The sequence below is a fragment of the Sinocyclocheilus grahami genome, unplaced genomic scaffold (assembly GCF_001515645.1).
Source record: "Sinocyclocheilus grahami isolate Dianchi unplaced genomic scaffold, SAMN03320097.WGS_v1.1 scaffold111.1, whole genome shotgun sequence".
Classification (NCBI taxonomy): Eukaryota; Metazoa; Chordata; class Actinopteri; order Cypriniformes; family Cyprinidae; genus Sinocyclocheilus; species Sinocyclocheilus grahami.
In genome coordinates, this window is record NW_015505290.1 from 1,410,703 (window position 1) to 1,435,122 (window position 24,420).

The following is a 24,420-nucleotide window of genomic DNA, read 5'->3' on the forward strand; positions in this document are numbered from 1 at the left end:
AAAAAAAAAATAAATTAGCTAAAAAAAAAAAAAAAAAAAAAAAAGCCCAGAACTGCTTTTCTGACTGATATGACACAATGTTAACTATTTGTACATTCTCTAACATGCATATTTTGGATTCACAATTCATTTAAAAGCCTCTGGTGTGTAAAAATAGTAAATATCATCATGTCCTCCTGTTTTTTTTTTTGCCATAAAAGTTATAGGAGCATTGAATAGTTAATAAAGAAACTTCATTCTAATGCTCATTATATTAGCGTTAGCCACGCTTATGCTAACCTTTAACTACTCTAATAACAGCGATGTTAATTTCAATCCGACATTCAAATTAAAATATTGAATAATATTCATATCATAAGCAGTGTTTCCCACAGACTTGCACTGTATTTGTGGTGGCATATATATGCAAATTCGTTCTCTGCCAGCAGGAGGCGCTTGTAAAGCGGGAGCGATGGAGGTTTCCCCAGTAACGGCTGTAATCAAATAAGCACTGCGCTCACAAACGCTACTCCGGCATTACAGGCAAGATGAAATGAAAATTACATCCAAAATTTTCTGAAGACAGTCGGTTTCCTTCAGAAATACAGTGATATAAAAACACCCGCACTGGGTTTCGACTTTGACACGTGCAGTGCTCATGTTTATTCAACAAAGTCAAAGCCTTTTGGAAAATCTATTTGTGGTGGTGAGTTTTGATATTGTGGCGGGCAGCCACAAATAAATCAATGTGTATGGGGTGAAATGAAACTTACCTGCTTTTGAACTATTTCATTTGATCTGGGTGTCTTTTAAAGTGTTTTGTTAGTTTGATGTTTCTTAATTTTGAGGTCGCCATGTCTCAGTGCTTTTATGAAGAGAGCGCATCTGCGCACCTTTCAGATAGCACATCAAGAACCGGGTTGACCGGGTACTCGGTACCACCAGCACTTAAAAAAACCTGGTTCCGTAACGTTTTCATTTTTTTTAGTACCGACTTGGTACCGAAGTACCGGGTCTTTTGACAACACTACTACCTAATATAATCAGAGAGAGAAAAAACGCATATACACGGTGTAAATAAGAGATTGATTGTGTAGTTAGTCATTGATTTATAAGGAGTTTTCGCATAAGCTCAGTCAGTTGCGCTTTAAGAGCTTTGCTCTGTTTCCCTAGAATCTCTACATAATCCATCGACAATTTGAAGAAAGTTTTGTTTGTCTAAGAGGACCGAACGTCCACATATACTGTTTCAAGAGTGACAAACGCGAGTGTAAAAAATGATGCCAGTGAATCCGCTAAATTGTTCCGTAAGTCATTGCTGTGATTGACAGTGATAACTGCCCTGGGTGGAACGATCAGTGGTGGAAACAGTACTGAAAATTTGTACTTAAGTACAAGTACTGTTACATTGCTGAAATAATACTCAATTACAAGTAAAAGTACTGGTGTCAAAACAGTACTTAAAGGGTTAGTTCACCCAAAAATGAAAATTATGCCATTAATTACTCACCCTTGTGTTGTTCCAAACCCGTAAGACCTTCGTTCATCTTCGGAACACAATTTAAGATATTTTTGATGAAATCTAAGGGCTCTCTGACCCTCCCATAGACAGCAAGGTAACTACCACGTTCAACGTCCAGAAAAGTACCAAGATGATCGACAAAGTAGTCCGTGTGACATCAGTGGTTCAACTGTAAAGTTGTGAAGCTATGAGAATACTTTTTTTGCTCAAAGAAAACCAAAATAACAACTTTATTCCACATTTTCATCTCTACTGCGTCACTTTGGACGCACGTTCACGACAGCAGTGGTGGAAAGAGTACTGAAAATTTGTACTTAAGTACAAGTACTGTTACATTGCTGAAATAATACTCAATTACAAGTAAAAGTACTGGTGTCAAAACAGTACTTAAGTAAAAGTACAAAGTATTCCTCTCAAAAACTACTCAGAGTACTAGTTACTATACTACGGCGATATTTAATGAATTACCAAAAAATATGAATTCATATCAAAGATCTATGTGGATAATAGCTACTTTGAACAAAACCCACTTTTATCTTATTGACAAAGTACGTGATTTAGTGGTCATGGTACAGGAATTTCTAACTTCCAATACCTTGAAAAATATCAATATCAAAGTACCCGTGAACCGGAAGTTGCAACTGACTTCAGTGTTGTGATGTATTTCCAAGTGAAATGAAATATTGAATAAAGGGCGGGGTTTTATTGTAGTGCACCTCCTCTCCACCTCTTGCTCATAGCAGATTCACGGTTGGATAGGAGTGATTAAGAATATCTGCTTGTTACGTCTGACATCACGTTTCACCGCTGATGGGTCCTAACGCTCTGCCAGACGCTCCAAGAAAACAACAAACTGTGCTAATATACACCCACAATGTCATGTAATACTGAAAAATTATAACCCTAACCTTTATCTCCATACTGAAATCCCAGATGGCCTGACAGTGATTCAGCTAAAATATTAGTGTCTGCAACACTGTGAGCACGGAGACTGTAGTGTGCAAAGCAAATTCTAAAATGCTTAGCTTAAATATGTAATATTAAAGATTGTATAGGCTGTATTAAAGAGTGCTCATAAATGGCTGTTGAGATAGTATTCTCAAGTGAAATTAGTAGAGGCATGGACCTGGAAACAGCAGTCCTAACGTCATGACTTAACAAGAGGATTCTCCCCAAGCCGTCAAACTGACGTCATCAGAGCGAGAACGCCATTTCAGAGTGGAAGCAGATTTTTAGTTTTTGATTAAAGATTGACAGCAGACAAATAATTTTTTTGCACTAAAAAAGTAAGTAGCGTAATTTTTTTTTCAGGACGACTAATCATTTTCAATACCATTGGTAAAACTACCACATACTGTATACTGCCATATAGATATTTTAATATATATATAATTTTTTTTTTTTTTCAAGCTTATTATTTCAAGCTTTGAAATTGATTTAATCCAAGTCTTCTAAAAAGACACATTCGCTTTATATGATGAACAGATTTTAATATAGGCTTTTATTTGCATACACATAAATATTGATCAATTACCATTACAAAAATCTCAATCTTAAACATTTGCTCATTCTGTGTATTTGTGTCTTTAAAATAGGGTAACTTTGTTGCAAAAGCTTACAGCAGGAAGCTTGATTTCAAATTTGATTTCAAACTGAATTGAATTTACAAAAAATGACAAGTACACAGTCAGTAATAAAATTATGCAAATGACCTCAATTCAGTTGTATTGGAAAATATGACAACACTGAAATTTTATAAGCAGTGATTTAAGAGCCATATATGTTAGGCCTATTTATTTAGATAAATGGAACATCAGATGGCTTTGACCCTAATGTCTGTACAATGTAGTGATGCAGTTAGGCAGACTAGGATATTTATATGTACAAATCAGACAAATATCCCATTCCAAAACATTTCTAGCATAAACTTACATTGTAAAGAAATTAAGGTTCCATCTTTGATTGTTGAAAGACTTTCTGGTGCATTTCACTTACAGCCAATAACATTTCCAGTAGGATTTTCATTGGTCAGGCATTGATCTATTCTGAATGGTTGATAACTTTTTTTATTTTTTATTTTTATTTTTTATTATTTTTATTGTGGTTTTGCAGACATGAAGAACAAACAACAACAGACAAACATACCCTTCATATAACAACAATCTGTGCAATGAGTGAAATGAAGCACAAAAATATGACAAAAAAGGAGAATGACGGTATAAAAGACCTTATATCCTACAAAAAGTCATTAATGGTTGATTAACTTTTGACAACGTTTAATCCAGGAGCAAAGAGAAATCATTTCTACTTAAAGCACGGAGAGATCGTGATTGCACAGTCTGCTCACAAGCAATATCGGAGTGAGAGGACAGGCAGTTCAATTGTATAAGTTAGGCCTATTTGAGAGCTCGCGTCCAGTTTTCTGCAATTACATGACTGTGTTCATATGTTACAATAAAGCACCCGCCACATTTGCGCCGGAATGATTAAAATTATGCAGAATACCAGCAATCTCGTGCGGACTTTCAGACTGTAATTGACAGGTGGCGGATGCGTGTCAAACTCACTGTTGGAGAGGAAAGAGCGAGACGCAGCTTGTATCGGTGTATACTGTGGAAAATGAGTAATGGACCCGTGTCAGATATTTCAGTATATATCGGTATCAAAATATAGATATTTATGATAACACTACCATGTAGTTTGTTTCTCCAAACTTTGAGTCAATTACGCTGAGTAATGGAACCGTGTCAGATATTTCACACTGTCTGATCAGTTCTTCAAAACTTGCTGCGGCAATCAACATATCATAAATACTGACAAAGGAAAAAAGTGTGATGGACACAATACATGTAGTTTTTGCATTTAATGAAGAAAGCACATCACGGAGGTGTAAAATAAAGAGATACTGTAGATTGTTTAAATGTCCCTGGCAATGTTTTATTTACATTTATTTTTTGTATGCTCATGTTCTTTATGTATTCTGTCCATAGGAGCAACGGTTGCGCTATTTGAAGCAGCAGGAGCGACGGCAGCAGCAGACTGTGTCTGAGACCGAGAAACTACAGAGGTTAAAGGAGAGGGTGGAGAGTCAGGAAGCCAAACTCAAGAAGATCCGTGCCATGAGGGGCCAAGTGGACTACAGCAAAGTCATCAATGGCAACCTGTGTATGTCTCCATATGGCAACCTGACTTCAGCAATCATCCGAGTAGAAATGCTGCTAGCGATTGTGATGTGGCTATTTTGCGTGGCTGTATAAAGCCAGATTGCTTCATGTAAGCGTTTGCATGTGAGAGAGCAGTAAACTTACAACTACAAGTGCGATCACATGCACACATAAAAACACATGCCATAAGGTCAGGATTAGGTCTTTGCTAGTTTGTGAATTGTAATGATCTCACATAATGCCAAATACTCCCACACACGCAACTCCAGATGGGATTGTCCACTCCGCTGGAGATGAGTCTTTTAAGGGCTGTGTTTAAAATTTGATTTTTGTGGCTTGTTATCAGTACTTTATTGCAGAATGGTTAAGATTTTAAAAATTTTTCAGTTTTAACCCACAGCTGGGTGGTTTATCCATGTTGTGCCAGCATTTAGGCTGTATTATGTTGTTGACAAATGGTGAAAGCAATAAAAGTCAATTTTACTGTATAGAATATATCTGTTCAGCCTGCTAGTTTTGCATTATGCAAGAGCTCCTGTACAACATGTGCAGCCACACATTACATTTTCATTGAACATTAAATAATAATCCTATAGTAATAGAGAAAGTATGTCGGCTCATGTATGCCTGTGTTTGCACGCAAGTTCGCGTGTGTATAACTCAGCTGTGGTCTGTTAGCCGCAGAGATCGAGCACATCAGCGGGATGTTCCAGGACAAGCAGGCAGAGCTGCAGGCAGCCGTCTTGAGGGTGGATCAGCTCAGCCAGCAGCTGGAGGACCTGAGGAGAGGCAAACTAAATGGCTTGCAGACCCTCGGCGGTCAGGTCACTGGCACCGCTGCCCTGGAGCTCCGCAAACTGTACCAGGAGCTGCAGGTATGACCACACACTCAACTCAAGAGTTTAATTTCATACAAGAGATTTGTTGTGGTGATTTTTCACCATAAAATATTAAAAGAGCCTTGACCACTTTTAATAATGCAGTTTTTTTAGTATGTTGCATGTTGCAACAAAATTCTGCTGGTTTTGATATAGGACGCTTTCCAAAAGTAGGGTGTGAAATGTATAAATGACACCAGAAAAAAATTTTTGGCTGTTAAAATTAGTTAAAAACTTATGATGTTTGTGGTATAGAAACATGGAGTCAGCTATATCCATAGATATTGATTGTTTATTATTCTGTGTATGTTTTGAAATCCAGTAACTAGTTATTCCTCAAAAAAAAAAAAATCCATCCACTGGTCTCATGTCAGCATGACTTTTGTGATGGACTGTGTAGCAGCCAGGCAGTAAATCAGTTTGAAAGTGTGATTTGTGTCTAAAGCCCAAAGTATACTTAAGTTTTGACGTGAACACTTAGTGTATGCGTAAATCTAAACGGCATATACTGCATTTAGTATCCTTGCATGAACATAGGCACTTGATGCATACATACTAGAAAATTTAATCTTTGTCCTTTGTCTGCCCTGTTTCTCTCTAGGAGTTACGACTAATAAAATGTCTTTGTACTCTGTTAAACAAAAATTGCAGGTCTCTCTTAGCCCCCTCAGACAAGCGTTCATCAACACAGGCATCTGTTGTTTTTGTTGCAGTCTCAAGTAGTTTGTTGTTGTCCTGACTCTTAATTTCTGTTTTGACTGTGAAACAATGGCCAGGGCTAGTGTTGCCACCTTGTGGACCAACAAAAAAATTGTGGTTGGAAGTATGCACATACATACTATGCTGATGATGAAATTTATGTCATGCACGCTACCTAGTGTATGAGTTAAAACCAAAGTATAATTTGGGCTTAAGACTGAGACTAGCTCCTACAATGGTGTTCGATTGAGTGCTACAGCATTCCTATTGCTCAAACAGTAGAGAATGTTGCTAACAACTCCAGGGTCATGGATTCGATTCCCAAGGAATTCATAAGCTAATTAAATATATACCTAGAAAGAAAGTCACGTAGGAAAAAAAGCATCTGCTGAATGCATAAATGTAAATAAAGTGGTTTGGTACTTTTAAAGACCACAGCATGTATCCTATCACTTCCTGCTGTGAGTTCCCTCTCTTCAGTTGCTGTTTGTTTATGAAGTTGATTTCTCATTTTCTTCACTTCTAACCTCTTGTGTCGTTTCTGCTCTGTGCTGTCCATACGTGTATGTGTGTGTCTCTCTTTTCTCTTTCCTGTCCCTGTACTTTGATGTTGTGGGATTTGTGGGGGGGATTAGATGGAGTGAGAAAGCCTCCCGGCCCCTGGAAGGTCTCTGATTTAGACATCATTGTGGACCCGATTGCTCCACCCCCTCCAGAGCCCCGCCCAGGCCCTGGGGCTCCACCCCCATTTACCGGCTCTGCGGCAGGGTCGGACAGCGCTTCTCGTGAGTGGGAAGGTGTCTGATAGAGGGCAGGAGGAATGGCCTATGAACCTTATTCAGTGTATTGAGCAGGATCAAAGCAGTCTTAAGCCTGTGTTATACTTTCCGCGTGAGCAATCCGGACACGTACGCGGACTACTTATATTTATACTACAGTAAGCATAAGCTGATGGTCCGCTCTGTGGACGTGTTCCATCCACGCATAGTAGATTGGCTTGAACAATAAACAAACATGTGAACAAAGAATTGCCCAGAGTTATTGCACATCTGGCTGTCTTTATATTGTTTTATCGACGGATTTTACAGGTTCGAGTAGCAAGGAGCTTTTTCACACAGCCTGCGCATGCGCAGTTGCCTACTGCAAAAAATGGGAGGCACGCGGATGTCCGCTCAGAGCCTCCGCGCACACTCTCCGATGACGATTTTTACGTCACGCATACCATAGCGGACCCTAGCGGACGCGGAAAGTATAACACCGGCTTTAGTGTGGCTTGTTACTGTCACCCATATGACTCTTGCTTCCATTGAAGTTCAAAATGCTCCTTAGATCATCTCAAATCATGCTGGAGAACATGATTATCAGGTTTAACAGAAAATGGTGGAGTTCACACAGCTTGATTGCTGCTGTAATTAAAGCAAAAGGACTAACCAAATGCTAAGACATTTTGAAATTCATGGGGGTTTTTTTTCATTTAAATGTTTTACGCCATTGTTATGCTGATAATATTCACTACCGTTCAGAAGTTTGGGTTGATAAGATTTTTTTTTATGCTCACCATGCTGCATTTATTTAATCAAAAATACAACAAAACGAGTAATATTGTATAGTGTTTGGTTCGAGTCCACCTAATCTTTACAAATACAAAAACGCAATGTCCATTTAAATGTAACAAAAGCAAACCTTTATTGTATCTTGCCATTTAGATTTTTGATTGATAATTAGTGTCCTGCTTTGCTTAGCAAACTTAAAGTCATGTAACAGAAGTTATGGCTGAATTGATTTATGTATTGTGACATATTTTAGAGTGAAACCGGTTTTGAGAATGTGAAAAATTAAAGGGCAAGACTTGACTTTGTTCATCGTTAAAGTAAATGTATAAATTCAAGGGTGGGGGCAAAGGAGTAGGTATCTTGGTGAATGGGACCTTAAGAGCAGAAAATGCACCTTTTATCTCAATAAAAAAACAAGCTTTAATATCATTTTTACGATTTTTAATGAAATATGAATTTTGTATAATCAAGATTAGTTTATGTCTGCTTATTCTATTCATCAGTGTTTGAACCATTAAAGAAGAAACTGCATTTTAATTTCTGGGTTAAAAAAGAAAGAAAGAAAAATGAATGGACGCCAAAGTATACGGACCCCTTAGACAGGGCATTTAGATTTTTTTTTCTTGGATGAAAATGAGACAGGATAAATCTAGTCTGTACAATAGCACACACTGTGTATAAAATCCCTACATATACTTTACATAAGTCACAGCCAGTTCACACCTGTTTTATTTTTGAATGCATTTATAGTTACATTAATTACAATAAATTACATTATGTAAGGAATAATTGATGACAGGCCGTTAAATTATTAGAAAATAATGCACACCCAAGGTGATTTTGGACCCATAAAAACTATTGTCGCAAATATGTTAGAAAAATTATTTTTCTTTGAAGCTAGAAACTGCCACTAATACAAAAGCAAAAAATAATAAACTAATGTAATGAAACATACTCAAGCTTACTGTAGGCAAGTAAACACTCCAAGTATTACTTACAAGCTAAATGATAAATAAATATATTACTCAAAAATACAAATTAAATAGTTTTTTTTTAGTTTTTCAGATAGTAGCCTAGTAAAGGCTTCTAGAAATTGCCTAATAAAGGAGAAAGCCTCCCGGCCCCTGGAAGGTCTCTGATTTAGACATCATTGTGGACCCGATTGCTCCACCCCCTCCAGAGCCCCGCCCAGGCCCTGGGGCTCCACCCCCATTTACCGGCTCTGCGGCAGGGTCGGACAGCGCTTCTCGTGAGTGGGAAGGTGTCTGATAGAGGGCAGGAGGAATGGCCTATGAACCTTATTCAGTGTATTGAGCAGGATCAAAGCAGTCTTAAGCCTGTGTTATACTTTCCGCGTGAGCAATCCGGACACGTACGCGGACTACTTATATTTATACTACAGTAAGCATAAGCTGATGGTCCGCTCTGTGGACGTGTTCCATCCACGCATAGTAGATTGGCTTGAACAATAAACAAACATGTGAACAAAGAATTGCCCAGAGTTATTGCACATCTGGCTGTCTTTATATTGTTTTATCGACGGATTTTACAGGTTCGAGTAGCAAGGAGCTTTTTCACACAGCCTGCGCATGCGCAGTTGCCTACTGCAAAAAATGGGAGGCACGCGGATGTCCGCTCAGAGCCTCCGCGCACACTCTCCGATGACGATTTTTACGTCACGCATACCATAGCGGACCCTAGCGGACGCGGAAAGTATAACACCGGCTTTAGTGTGGCTTGTTACTGTCACCCATATGACTCTTGCTTCCATTGAAGTTCAAAATGCTCCTTAGATCATCTCAAATCATGCTGGAGAACATGATTATCAGGTTTAACAGAAAATGGTGGAGTTCACACAGCTTGATTGCTGCTGTAATTAAAGCAAAAGGACTAACCAAATGCTAAGATATTTTGAAATTCATGGGTTTTTTTTTTCATTTAAATGTTTTACGCCATTGTTATGCTGATAATATTCACTACCGTTCAGAAGTTTGGGTTGATAAGATTTTTTTTTATGCTCACCATGCTGCATTTATTTAATCAAAAATACAACAAAACGAGTAATATTGTATAGTGTTTGGTTCGAGTCCACCTAATCTTTACAAATACAAAAACGCAATGTCCATTTAAATGTAACAAAAGCAAACCTTTATTGTATCTTGCCATTTAGATTTTTGATTGATAATTAGTGTCCTGCTTTGCTTAGCAAACTTAAAGTCATGTAACAGAAGTTATGGCTGAATTGATTTATGTATTGTGACATATTTTAGAGTGAAACCGGTTTTGAGAATGTGAAAAATTAAAGGGCAAGACTTGACTTTGTTCATCGTTAAAGTAAATGTATAAATTCAAGGGTGGGGGCAAAGGAGTAGGTATCTTGGTGAATGGGACCTTAAGAGCAGAAAATGCACCTTTTATCTCAATAAAAAAACAAGCTTTAATATCATTTTTACGATTTTTAATGAAATATGAATTTTGTATAATCAAGATTAGTTTATGTCTGCTGTGTTTGAACCATTACAGAAGAAACTGCATTTTAATTTCTGGGTTAAAAAAGAAAGAAAGAAAAATGAATGGACGCCAAAGTATACGGACCCCTTAGACAGGGCATTTAGATTTTTTTTTCTTGGATGAAAATGAGACCGTGAGGGATAAATCTAGTCTGTACAATAGCACACACTGTGTATAAAATCCCTACATATACTTTACATAAGTCACAGCCAGTTCACACCTGTTTTATTTTTGAATGCATTTATAGTTACATTAATTACAATAAATTACATTATGTAAGGAATAATTGATGACAGGCCGTTAAATTATTAGAAAATAATGCACACCCAAGGTGATTTTGGACCCATAAAAACTATTGTCGCAAATATGTTAGAAAAATTATTTTTCTTTGAAGCTAGAAACTGCCACTAATACAAAAGCAAAAAATAATAAACTAATGTAATGAAACATACTCAAGCTTACTGTAGGCAAGTAAACACTCCAAGTATTACTTACAAGCTAAATGATAAATAAATATATTACTCAAAAATACAAATTAAATAGTTTTTTTTTAGTTTTTCAGATAGTAGCCTAGTAAAGGCTTCTAGAAATTGCCTAATAAAGACATTTCACATTCATTAATATTCCCTGTATACATTAAATGTAGATGATTCTTATTAAAGTTAAGTTATTCAGTCAAGAGCAGTGAGTGGTTTTCTCCTTTTCTTTTGTTTGATTAACATTTATGATGCAGTCGGCGGCTGCAGATTACGCTGTTGCTTTTAGATCTGAGGCATAGATCAAAAATTGACACATGTAGTTCTCCCAACTGTTCAAGTTTACTTAAGAGAAAACCGACTGCATTTACATGAATAGTCTCCAAGATGGGCATTTTGACATAACTTTTAGTGTAAGTGTGTAGCAATAACAGAACTTAAGCGAAAGAGAACTCGGCATTCGCACACTGACTGAGAGGCACGTTCTGTGAGCGCGCTTTCGGTGTGTGAGCACAGAAACCCGTCGGCTTTCAAGTACTGGACAAGACTTAAAAACACATGCAAAATACTGAACATCACTTTTGTAATAATGCATTGAATCAGTGACATTTCCGTCAAATGTCCCTGGACTTGGACATATTTTCAGAGTCCGAAAGGCTCGAGTCCGAGTCAAGTCAGAGTAAAAATGCATCCAAGTCCGTGACAAGAATATTTAAATATATTTTAACATGTAATTATTTCTGGGATGGCAAAGCTGAAATTTCAGCAGCAATTTCTCCAGTTTTCAGTGTCACATGATCCTTCAGAAATCATTCTGATATGGTGATTTGGTGCTAAGAAACATTATTATTATTATTATTATTATTAACTGTTTTATACCACTTTTTTTGTGGAAACCATAATACTTTTTTCAGGTTTCATTAATTAATTTAATATTCAAAAGAGCAGCATTTATCTGAAATGGAAATATTTTGTAACATTGTAGAAGTCTTTACTTTTACCTTTTTAATTTAATATGTGCTTGTTGAATGAATATATTGATTTATTTTAAAAAATCTTTGAAAAGTAGTAATTCCTTGTTTATGAAGTTGATTTCTCATTTTCTTCACTTCTAACCTCTTGTGTCGTTTCTGCTCTGTGCTGTCCATACGTGTATGTGTGTGTCTCTCTTTTCTCTTTCCTGTCCCTGTACTTTGATGTTGTGGGATTTGTGGGGGGGATTAGATGGAGTGAGAAAGCCTCCCGGCCCCTGGAAGGTCTCTGATTTAGACATCATTGTGGACCCGATTGCTCCACCCCCTCCAGAGCCCCGCCCAGGCCCTGGGGCTCCACCCCCATTTACCGGCTCTGCGGCAGGGTCGGACAGCGCTTCTCGTGAGTGGGAAGGTGTCTGATAGAGGGCAGGAGGAATGGCCTATGAACCTTATTCAGTGTATTGAGCAGGATCAAAGCAGTCTTAAGCCTGTGTTATACTTTCCGCGTGAGCAATCCGGACACGTACGCGGACTACTTATATTTATACTACAGTAAGCATAAGCTGATGGTCCGCTCTGTGGACGTGTTCCATCCACGCATAGTAGATTGGCTTGAACAATAAACAAACATGTGAACAAAGAATTGCCCAGAGTTATTGCACATCTGGCTGTCTTTATATTGTTTTATCGACGGATTTTACAGGTTCGAGTAGCAAGGAGCTTTTTCACACAGCCTGCGCATGCGCAGTTGCCTACTGCAAAAAATGGGAGGCACGCGGATGTCCGCTCAGAGCCTCCGCGCACACTCTCCGATGACGATTTTTACGTCACGCATACCATAGCGGACCCTAGCGGACGCGGAAAGTATAACACCGGCTTTAGTGTGGCTTGTTACTGTCACCCATATGACTCTTGCTTCCATTGAAGTTCAAAATGCTCCTTAGATCATCTCAAATCATGCTGGAGAACATGATTATCAGGTTTAACAGAAAATGGTGGAGTTCACACAGCTTGATTGCTGCTGTAATTAAAGCAAAAGGACTAACCAAATGCTAAGATATTTTGAAATTCATGGGTTTTTTTTTTCATTTAAATGTTTTACGCCATTGTTATGCTGATAATATTCACTACCGTTCAGAAGTTTGGGTTGATAAGATTTTTTTTTATGCTCACCATGCTGCATTTATTTAATCAAAAATACAACAAAACGAGTAATATTGTATAGTGTTTGGTTCGAGTCCACCTAATCTTTACAAATACAAAAACGCAATGTCCATTTAAATGTAACAAAAGCAAACCTTTATTGTATCTTGCCATTTAGATTTTTGATTGATAATTAGTGTCCTGCTTTGCTTAGCAAACTTAAAGTCATGTAACAGAAGTTATGGCTGAATTGATTTATGTAGTGTGACATATTTCAGAGTGAAACAGGTTTTAGAATGTGACAAATTAAAGGGCGGTACTTGACTTTATTAATCGTTAAAGTAAATATATAAATTAAAGGGTGGGGGTAAAGGAGTAGGTATCTTGGTGAATGGGACCTTAAGAGCAGAAAATGCACCTTTTATCTCAATAAAAAAACAAGCTTTAATATCATTTTTACGATTTTTAATGAAATATGAATTTTGTATAATCAAGATTAGTTTATGTCTGCTGTGTTTGAACCATTACAGAAGAAACTGCATTTTAATTTCTGGGTTAAAAAAGAAAGAAAGAAAAATGAATGGACGCCAAAGTATACGGACCCCTTAGACAGGGCATTTAGATTTTTTTTTCTTGGATGAAAATGAGACCGTGAGGGATAAATCTAGTCTGTACAATAGCACACACTGTGTATAAAATCCCTACATATACTTTACATAAGTCACAGCCAGTTCACACCTGTTTTATTTTTGAATGCATTTATAGTTACATTAATTACAATAAATTACATTATGTAAGGAATAATTGATGACAGGCCGTTAAATTATTAGAAAATAATGCACACCCAAGGTGATTTTGGACCCATAAAAACTATTGTCGCAAATATGTTAGAAAAATTATTTTTCTTTGAAGCTAGAAACTGCCACTAATACAAAAGCAAAAAATAATAAACTAATGTAATGAAACATACTCAAGCTTACTGTAGGCAAGTAAACACTCCAAGTATTACTTACAAGCTAAATGATAAATAAATATATTACTCAAAAATACAAATTAAATAGTTTTTTTTTAGTTTTTCAGATAGTAGCCTAGTAAAGGCTTCTAGAAATTGCCTAATAAAGACATTTCACATTCATTAATATTCCCTGTATACATTAAATGTAGATGATTCTTATTAAAGTTAAGTTATTCAGTCAAGAGCAGTGAGTGGTTTTCTCCTTTTCTTTTGTTTGATTAACATTTATGATGCAGTCGGCGGCTGCAGATTACGCTGTTGCTTTTAGATCTGAGGCATAGATCAAAAATTGACACATGTAGTTCTCCCAACTGTTCAAGTTTACTTAAGAGAAAACCGACTGCATTTACATGAATAGTCTCCAAGATGGGCATTTTGACATAACTTTTAGTGTAAGTGTGTAGCAATAACAGAACTTAAGCGAAAGAGAACTCGGCATTCGCACACTGACTGAGAGGCACGTTCTGTGAGCGCGCTTTCGGTGTGTGAGCACAGAAACCCGTCGGCTTTCAAGTACTGGACAAGACTTAAAAACACATGCAAAATACTGAATATCACTTTTGTAATAATGCATTGAATCAGTGACATTTCCGTCAAATGTCCCTGGACTTGGACATATTTTCAGAGTCCGAAAGGCTCGAGTCCGAGTCAAGTCAGAGTAAAAATGCATCCAAGTCCGTGACAAGAATATTTAAATATATTTTAACATGTAATTATTTCTGGGATGGCAAAGCTGAAATTTCAGCAGCAATTTCTCCAGTTTTCAGTGTCACATGATCCTTCAGAAATCATTCTGATATGGTGATTTGGTGCTAAGAAACATTATTATTATTATTAACTGTTTTATACCACTTTTTTTGTGGAAACCATAATACTTTTTTCAGGTTTCATTAATTAATTTAATGTTCAAAAGAGCAGCATTTATCTGAAATGGAAATATTTTGTAACATTGTAGAAGTCTTTACTTTTACCTTTTTAATTTAATATGTGCTTGTTGAATGAATATATTGATTTATTTTAAAAAATCTTTGAAAAGTAGTAATTCCTAATGAAAAATGTATTCAACTAAAATTTCCAAATAATACAATTTTCCACTGATCTCAGACTTTGGTCTCCAATGTATCTTGTTCTAAGCAAACTGAATATTGTTGTGTCTCTCTTACAGAGATTATTTAACTAACTTTAACTAAGCAGTAGGATTAATTCTGTTAAAGTTCCTAACCACTTTTAAAAATTGCAGAGTGGCAGTTTTCCAGACAAAAAATGGCTTAAGGCAGAAGTCAAAATTACACGTTTTTCATAAGCAACGGAACCTTAATGATATACTAGATCTCTCTCTGTCTGGTCAATTACATTCACCCTTGTTTATTTGCTCTTTACTGCAATTCAATTCTTTACTGCGAGTCAAAAGCTGCTGATCCTGTCTTTTGGGAGTATGCGTGTATATGATTGTCTGTGTAAGAATGTAATGAGGTAGATTGTGCGAGGTCTCATGAGTGAGAGTGAATGTGTATGCTGGGATGAGAAACTCTACCCTGATAAGGTTCACTGGGCTCTCTACCTCTTCCTCTGTACATTTAAACTCACTAAATTACTGGCTCCATTTCATCATTCTCTAACATTCAGCTAACTTGTTGACTTAACACAAAATACACACACATAATAGACAGAGAAGTTAAGTCTGTAGAGTGGTGGCTTAGTCATTTTGTTTTAATCAGTCTTTCTCTTTGTTTGTTTTGAGTTTCATATGGACTGACTTTTAAGCTCTGTTGAAGTCAAGATACCATGCAGTTGACTGAGCTTACAATTAAAGTAAAATATAGAAGTCATCTGAGCTGTTCTTGTGAGGAGCCCCTCTCATTTCTATTCCAGACCAACTTGTTTTTCATATGCAAGACTGTTATACTTCATGTCTCCTAACTCAAGATCATACCTACTAGACATCTTTAGAAGTCATGTCTAGTATATTAGCAATGCAGTTCGTCACTGTTCTAATAATAAATGTGCTTGTGAGGGGTTCTGTCATGTCTGATCTTGTATTAATGCTTAATTTCTTTCCATTTTCAGCAAATGATGCCGGTTGGCCCACCCTCAACAAGAGCAACACATCAGTCAAAGCACCTGACTGGAAGGAGTCTGGAACAGACACTAGCATTAAAACAGCATCACCTGCAGGCACTCCTGGAGATAAGGTACGTCTAACTTAGACCCACGCACACAAATAAATTGCTGTCTTATAATTTTACCGTGATTTTACTGTCTGTTTTAAATTCAGGATTCCAGTCAAATGGGCTCAGCTCCTCCTCTCAATAAGCCCCAGCCTCCCCCATACGGAGCCCATACCAGCAACCACCCCCTCTCATCTGCCAACTCGGGTTCCACCAGCTCTTTGGACCGACGCAAGGATGTTCCTCTCAGACCGGTGCCCAGCCTACCCACCAACCCACCGCCGCAGCCGGCCTGGCCCCGTGTTCCCCCTGCACCCACCGGCTCTTCCTCTCAGCAGATCCAGCAGCGCATTTCTGTGCCCCCCAGTCCCACCTTCCAGCCCAGTCCACCCTTTTTCCCCCCCAGTGAGAGGCCAGACGCTCCTCTGGCTGTAGCGGTAAGGCCGTTCATCCCAGATAAGGGCTCCAGACCGCAGTCACCCAGAAAAGGCCCAGCCACTATGAACTCAAGCTCCATCTACCATATGTACTTACAACAAGCAGCCCCCAAAAACTACCCTCTGAACATCAAGCCCGCAGTCAAAGCAGGTACACATCAGAAAATGATTTAATATTAAACTTCAAATTTCTACTTATCCTGACAGTATATGCTCGGTTAAAAAGAAGTTAAAAGAACCTTCAGTCTTTTGTTACAGGGAGTTCACATCAGGATTGGGTATTGATACAGATCTTAAGTGTAAAATTATACAGGGGGACTTCTAACTTGATGCTTAGTAAAAATATTAGGTAACACTTTATTTTAAAGACCAATTCTCACTATTAACTAGTTGCATATTACTAGCATACTGGCTTTTTATAAGAACTTATAAAACTCATATTAATGCCTTATTCTGTTTGACCTTATTCTAGATCCCTTAGATCTTCCCCAACAAAAACTTTAAAACTAAACTTAACTATGCTACTAACTATTAATAAGCAGTAAATTAGGAGTTTGAGGAAAACTTAATTGATATTTAATAATTAGTGAATATGTGTTCCCTAATCTAAAGTGTTGCCAAATATTATATTAATAAAATGTATATTCTTTGAAATATTTAAATTAATTATATAATAATTTATATTTAAAATGTTTACATAAAAATAAAAATAAAAATATATTTTTATATTTACTTTAATTGTAAATTAATGTACATTTTTATTTTAAAATATAATATTAAAAATATATAATTCTATATTTATGTAATTACAAATATATAATTGTGAAACAAAAAAAGAAAATAACTGTGCAGTTCAACAGATAAAGTCCTCAACATAACCAGAAACAGCTCCGTAGATAACAAATGATGTCAGTTTTAAGTGTTTAAAACGGTTTATAATAATGTGTAAAATTGTTGTAAAATTATAAATTAAAAATAAACGCACATGAAAACTATACTAGAGAAAAGGTCTGGATGCACCTATAAATATGCATAAAGTAAAAGGTCGCTCTTGGGATTCTAAGAAAGTATTATTCATGCAGTAATAAAATAAAAAAAATCTAAGTTTTTACACAGGCAATGTTCATTTTGAACCCGTCTGGTGTTTTTAAAAAAGGCTAGATGCAGTGCGACAGAATGGAGCAGAATGCTGGTAACTTGACACAACGTCTTTAAAAATGCACCACTCACAGCAAGAAAGATTGAAAAAACAGCTAGAAACATTGCAACGATCAACAATGCCCTTGTAGCAAAAATAATTGGACAGATGCAATAGAATGTACTATAGTATGTGAATGAAGTGGTTTATTTCTTAAGTGTGTTTTATTTGTGAGTGCAGTGTAATTGACTATTTTGTTCTTTTTCTCTCCAGTATATGGTAAGCCAGTCCTGCCTCCCAGCTCTACGCCCCCCTCTCCCTTACTTTTTGGGGGCTCTGGGGCCTTTCCCGCCCTGCAGGGTCCAGGAGGAGACATGTTGGATGTTGAGCTGGACTTTGATGGTCAAATGATGGGTGTTCCTGAGCCACCCCCACCCAACGTGGACCACATCCCGCGACCTCTCAGCCCCACTAAACTCACACCTATGGTGCACTCCCCTATGCGCTACCAGAGCGATGCTGAGCTGGAGGCCTTGCGCAAGAAACTGGCCAATGCTCCACGACCTCTTAAGAAACGCAGCTCGATTACGGAACCAGAGGGTCCCAATGGGCCTAACATCCAGAAACTTCTCTATCAGCGGTTCAACACCCTGGCTGGAGGGATGGAAGGAGGAATGGGTGATGTGAGTGGAGGTGGAGGAGTGACTCCATTCTACCAGCCCTCTACGACCACAGGTGAAATGCTCTTTGATGCAGACAATGGGAATCAACTTTCAGAAACACCCATCGTGCCCTCAGAGGGCGCTGTTGCTGAGGATGTTGTCCCGCAAGGTGATGCCAATGATAATGAGCCCCCAGAGCAAGTGGCTGAGACGCTGACCCCTCCAGCACCAGAACCGTCAGAAGACAATAACAATAATCCTGCAGAAACATTAGCAATTTTGCCGAGTCCTGTAGCTGAGGCCAGCACACCTGAAGAAGCAGACACCTGTCCCTCATCCCAGCCCACGGTCAGTTTACTGATACACAGCCTCACACAAACTCAGCCTTGTGTATGAATCATTTTTAGTTCTAAACCCATTTAGATTTCCTTTCCTGCACTGCATATTATAATAATAATCATCATCATTATTGCATAATAATATATTGTTATTTAGATAGTATATTACAATTCAGTCTAAAGATTATATATATATATATATATATATATATATATATATATATATATTTATTTAATTTTGGTGACTTGAAATTTAAATCAGAATGCCACCTTTTCTTATCTCTCAAATCTTAAAGTATTACATTAGTTATTTTTAATTGCTTGTGTGTGTGTGTGTGTGTGTGTAAAAACTACATTTAAAACCATTAGTAAAATATTTACTAACCCATTTCAAATTACAAATGAGAAAGTATCTGATTAAATTAAGAAATTTGTTTATGCCTATTTTGGTCACATCTAGTAGTTTTCTCATCATTCAGGTAACAACGCAAATGTAACAGACATACTACACTACTGTTCAAAAGTTTGGTGTCAGTAATAGAAAATAATACTTTTATTCCAGTCTTCAGTGTCACATGATCCTTCAGAAATCATTTTAATATGCTGATTTGCTGATTATCAATATTTAAAACCGTTGGGTAATTTTTTTTTTCAGGATTCTTTGATGAATAGAAAGATCCAAAGATCAGCATTTATCTGAAATAAAAAACTTTTGTAACATTATACACTATTCCATTCAGTATCATTTTTATTAATTTTTTGGGAAAGAAATTATAGAAATGAATACTTTTATTTAGCAAGGATGCTTAAAATTGATCAAAAGTGATGATAAAGGCATTTATAATGTTACAAAAGATTTCGAATTCAGATAAATAGTGTTCATATCGATATCGGAATTATATCGTATCGACCGAAATGAAGAAATATATTGTGATATCAATTTTGGCCATATCGTCCAGCCCTATATTCAGCTAGAATACATTAAACTGAGGAATAGTGGCAGTAAAGACATTTATAATGTTACAGAAGATTTCTATTTCAAATAAATGTTGTTCTTTTAAACGTTCTATTCATCACAAAAAACCTGAATTTTTTTTTATCATGGTTAACTCAATATTAAGCAGCAAAACTATAAGAAACGATAATAAACAATTCTTGATCAGCAAATCAGCATATTAGAATGATTTCTGAAGGATCATGTGACACTGAAGACTGGAGCAATGACTGCTGAAAATTCAGCTTTGCCATCACAGGAATAAATAAAATTTTAAAAGAGATTGAAAAAGAAAAAAATATTGTAATTTGTAGTAATAATTCACATTATTACTGTTAAGCCTTCTTTCAAAAACATGAAAAAATTCACCCCACACTTTTGAACGTGGTGTAAGTGTGCTACATTGTTCTATGTCCAAATACACTCATTTCGACAGCAGTATAAATATATGAAATGTCACTTATGTTCACAGTTGCCTTTCTAGTTTCCATCTCCTCTCACAATGACAATTGCTCTCATTTGCTGTATCAGAAAGCCACATTAAGTTGTACAATAAGGCCTTGTTAATGTGTTTACATCATTAGTAGCTGATATAGGTTAGATATAACAGTGTCTGAACAAACTATTTAGATTATATTGCTTCCAACAGTGTGGAGGATGATCGGTACTAAAGAGCAGATTTGAAAAGCAAATCAGATTTTGTGCTGTGTGAACAAAGCTTGATGGTCCATATCCTCAACAGGGCAAACGCACGAACCTAAAGAAACCCGACTCGGAGCGGACGGGTCACGGCCTTAGAGTGAAGTTCAACCCACTCGCTCTGCTGCTCGATGCCACACTGGAGGGCGAGTTTGACCATGTACAAAGGATAATCTATGAGGTATGTCATGTGAACACACTTTACACACTGCTTTATTTTGCCCATTTTTACTGAACAAGTTCTTATTTAATTCCTCTCATTTTAAAGGTTGACAATCCCAGCACCCCTAATGATGAGGGCATCACACCCCTCCATAACGCAGTGTGTGCCGGACACCACCACATCGTCAAGTTCCTGCTGGACTTTGGTGTTAATGTGAATGCAGCTGACAGTGATGGCTGGTGAGGACACTTTGATGGGTCTGTCAGTGTGAAACAGATTGATCAGTCTGTTCAAACTAACAGGTGTTGTGTAGACACCCACTGACATGTGTTTGTGTGTGTAGGACGCCCTTGCATTGTGCTGCCTCCTGTAACAGCGTGCACCTGTGTAAGATACTGGTGGAGTCTGGTGCTGCCATCTTTGCCACCACTATCAGCGATGTAGAGACGGCAGCAGACAAATGTGAGGAGATGGAGGAGGGTTACATCCAGTGCTCACAGTTTCTCTATGGTAAGAGTGCCTTTTCCTCAGAATGATTTTGTGCTCTCATACCGTCCATTTTGAGAACTCAGTTGAATCTAATGTGAAAGTGGAGGCAGTTTTTGGGATCAAGTCTAAATGCAAGTTACTCTACAAAAGACTGAGAGACTTAAGACACAATTTATGAAAATCTCTGTATAAGATTCAAGATTCAAGATTTTTTATTTGTCACATACATGGTTATATAGAGAATATATGACCAGCAGTGAAATGTAAGTCAGGTCCACTCCATGGACAGTACAATTATTAAAGAATGCAAACACACGAAATTTATATATAAATATAGGTATGGAAAAAGTAAGATAAAAAAATAAGAATAAAATAAAACTGTAGATATAAAATATACTGTAGACTTAATAAATATTAAGATGAGCAGGAATGTACAAGCGAAGAATGTGCAAACAGGTTGTACAGGGTAGTTACATAGCACCAATAGAGGTAAAAAAGTAAATAAATAAAATATTACAGAAATTGCTGTGTGCAAGTGACAATGTCAGTATATTAAGTGTCTTACTGATAATTAAGTGAAGTCATGTTGATGTTAAGAGACTGAGTTTGAGTTTAGGAGCCTGATGGCCTGGGGGAAGAAGCTCCTCCTAAGTCTCTCGGTTTTTGCCATCAGGCTACGGAAGCGCTTACCAGATGGCAGCAAAATGAAAAGAGTTACCAGGGTGGTTGGAGTCCTTGATGATTTTAACAGCTCTGCTTTTACAGCGTTTGAGGTAGATGTCCTGTAGAGAGGGGAGAGCAGACCCTGATGACAATATCAAACCAAAAAAGAAAATGCTTTTTTACAAACACAAATAAAGCTACAAATGAATAAAAGGCTACATATACAGATAACTTCACTTTGATATTTACTGATATTATAGTTTTTTTGTATAAATGTCATTGAATGTTTTTGCCAAGTTCTCATTATATTTACACTGCTTTAACCAGCAGATGTCCTCAGAGTACAGAGTTTAGAGTGCTTAGAAATGGGAATCACCTGATTCAAAAATTTAAAAAGCCTCACTTTTTTCATCACTACTTGCCCATTGTCCAGCTTTTAGGCGTAATCAATGTAAGAATTCTCCAGAAATCCCATTAACATATCAAGAACACTACCATTCCAAAGTTTTGAGTCTGTGTGTGTGTGTGTGTGTGTGTGTGTGTGTATATCTCTATATATATATATATATAAGAAATGCATTTATTCAGCAAGGACACATAAAATGTATAAAAAGTGACAGTAAAGACAGTTTGACAAAAGATTTCTATTCTTTCTATTCTGAAAAAGTATCAGATTTTCTACATAAATATCAAGCAGCACAACTGTTTTCACTGATAATAAGAAATGTTTCTTGAGCATCAAATCAGCGTATTAGAATGATTTCTGAAGGATCATGTGACACTGAAGACTCGTTTAAAATTCAGCTTTACCATCGCAGGAATAAATTGCATTTAAAAATATATTAAGATAGAAAACATTTATTTTAATCTTTCTAATATTTGACTATTTTTGATCAGATAAATGCAGACATGGTGAGCTTTTATAAATATTTAAAAAATCTTACCGACCCTAAACTTTTCAAAAGTAATGTACGTTGATAAATAGTATTACTCAGTACTCACCAGTATAATTAGATGTCATTGTTTTTTTGTGTGGTGCATATGTTAATGCGGTAAAATCATACTGAATGAGATATTACCTTGCCTTCTCTCTGTGTTTACAGGTGTGCAGGAGAAGTTGGGAGTGATGAATAAGGGAGTTGTGTATGCGCTGTGGGAGTATGAGGCTCAGAGCGCAGATGAGCTTTCCTTTCAGGAGGGTGATGCCATTACTGTCCTACACAGGAAGGACGATACCGAGACAGAGTGGTGGTGGAGTAAACTCAATGACAAAGAGGGCTATGTGCCACGGAACCTATTAGGGGTAGGTGCACACATGGGATATAGCAGTAGAGTATCTCTTATTATGTATTCCTGCGATGCAAACCTGAAGTTTCAGCAGCCATTACTCTATTTTCAGTGTCACATAATCCTTCAGAAATTATTCTAATATGATGATTTGCTGCTCAAGAAACATTTCTTGTTATTATCAGTTGTGCTGCTAAATATTTTTGTGGAAACCGTAAAGGTTTATTGATGAATAACAAGTTCAAAAGAACAGCATTTATTTGAAATCGAAATCTTTTGTAACAATATAAATATCTTTCACTTTTGATCAGTTTAATGAATCCTCCTTGAATATATATTTTTAAATAATTTTTTTTATTTGATTCTCTGTAGCTTTACCGCAGAATAAAACCATGTCAGAGGTCTCTGGCGTAACTCTCTCGTGGGTGACCGAACGGACTGATGTCTTTCACCTCTATGTGCCACTTGGACCACAGAAGGGCTGAAGCTGCTAAACCCTGAACCTGGAGGCACTATTAACCGCACTACTCAAACACACTCTCCAGCGAGCACCAGGCCAAACAAGCAGCCTCAGGTTTCTCTGTCTGCCCCCATCAGCTCAGCCACCAGGCCTCCGTATCTCCCACTCCACTCCTCGCACGCTCTCTTGTATCCATGTTAAATGTATTATAGCTGTACATCACACTTTGGGGATCAAGCACTAATCACTAACAAGAGCTTTTCTCTATTTGTAGTTGCTTACCCATGATGCTTTGCAGAGAAGACCAGGGCAGGCAGTGCTCTGTCAGAGAGAGAGATTCTCTATACTTGGAATTGAACTGGATGAATGAGAGCTGAGGTTATGTAAGCTTAAAACAAAGGACTTGTGTGAATTTTATAGCTTATATCTACAAAAATGAGTGTATATGAGAGCAGAGAACAAAAATATAAATAGTTTGCGATTATTCTGATCTATGACTGAGGAATCCCATAAACTGATGGGCATGCATATGATTCATAAAGGTGCATATAAGTGACTACGGGAAGACTACTGTAATGAATGCTTGTAAAGTAAGCTGCGTTCATGGTTTCCGCAAAATGGTTGTTTTCTCAACTCAGAACAAAGCCAGCATTAAAAACGACCAAAACAAGCGCAATAAAGATACAAGTATAATTCTTTTGGATTCGTCTCCCATTATGGACACTGGGTGGCAGTACAAGACCTTTTGACAGCAATTTAAAGAGTGGATTTTTTTTCCTCCAAAGCCTATGCTTTTTGTTAATGCAAAGAAAAAGAACTCCGTGTAAAGAAATAAAGCCTAGAATACTTGATATAAAATGCGAAGAGATCTGGGGAAGAAAAGTCTCTTGAGCTGAGTCTCTTGGGGAAGGAGAAAAAAAAAGAAAAAAAAAAAGCACCCTTGAGATTATGGTTTCTCAAAGGCAAATAATGACCTTGTTAGTCTACCTATAAAATAACCTTAAAGTG

At 37.1% G+C, this 24,420-nt stretch overlaps 1 protein-coding gene across 1 annotated transcript in view; it reads left to right on the plus strand.

The window, feature by feature from the left end:
• Window positions 1-23,962, plus strand: part of LOC107589083 (apoptosis-stimulating of p53 protein 1) — a 54,128-nt gene extending 30,166 nt beyond the window's left edge. Inside the window, exons 6-16 of the mRNA XM_016277414.1 lie at window positions 4,492-4,666; window positions 5,344-5,540; window positions 11,901-12,156; window positions 15,982-16,106; window positions 16,190-16,670; window positions 17,931-18,667; window positions 20,394-20,531; window positions 20,619-20,752; window positions 20,857-21,023; window positions 22,769-22,968; window positions 23,325-23,962. Of these exons, the coding sequence (XP_016132900.1) occupies window positions 4,492-4,666; window positions 5,344-5,540; window positions 11,901-12,156; window positions 15,982-16,106; window positions 16,190-16,670; window positions 17,931-18,667; window positions 20,394-20,531; window positions 20,619-20,752; window positions 20,857-21,023; window positions 22,769-22,968; window positions 23,325-23,366 (2,652 nt within the window). The 3' untranslated portion in view covers window positions 23,367-23,962. The remainder of the gene's footprint in view (window positions 1-4,491; window positions 4,667-5,343; window positions 5,541-11,900; window positions 12,157-15,981; window positions 16,107-16,189; window positions 16,671-17,930; window positions 18,668-20,393; window positions 20,532-20,618; window positions 20,753-20,856; window positions 21,024-22,768; window positions 22,969-23,324) is intronic.
• The last annotated feature ends 458 nt before the right edge of the window (window positions 23,963-24,420 follow it).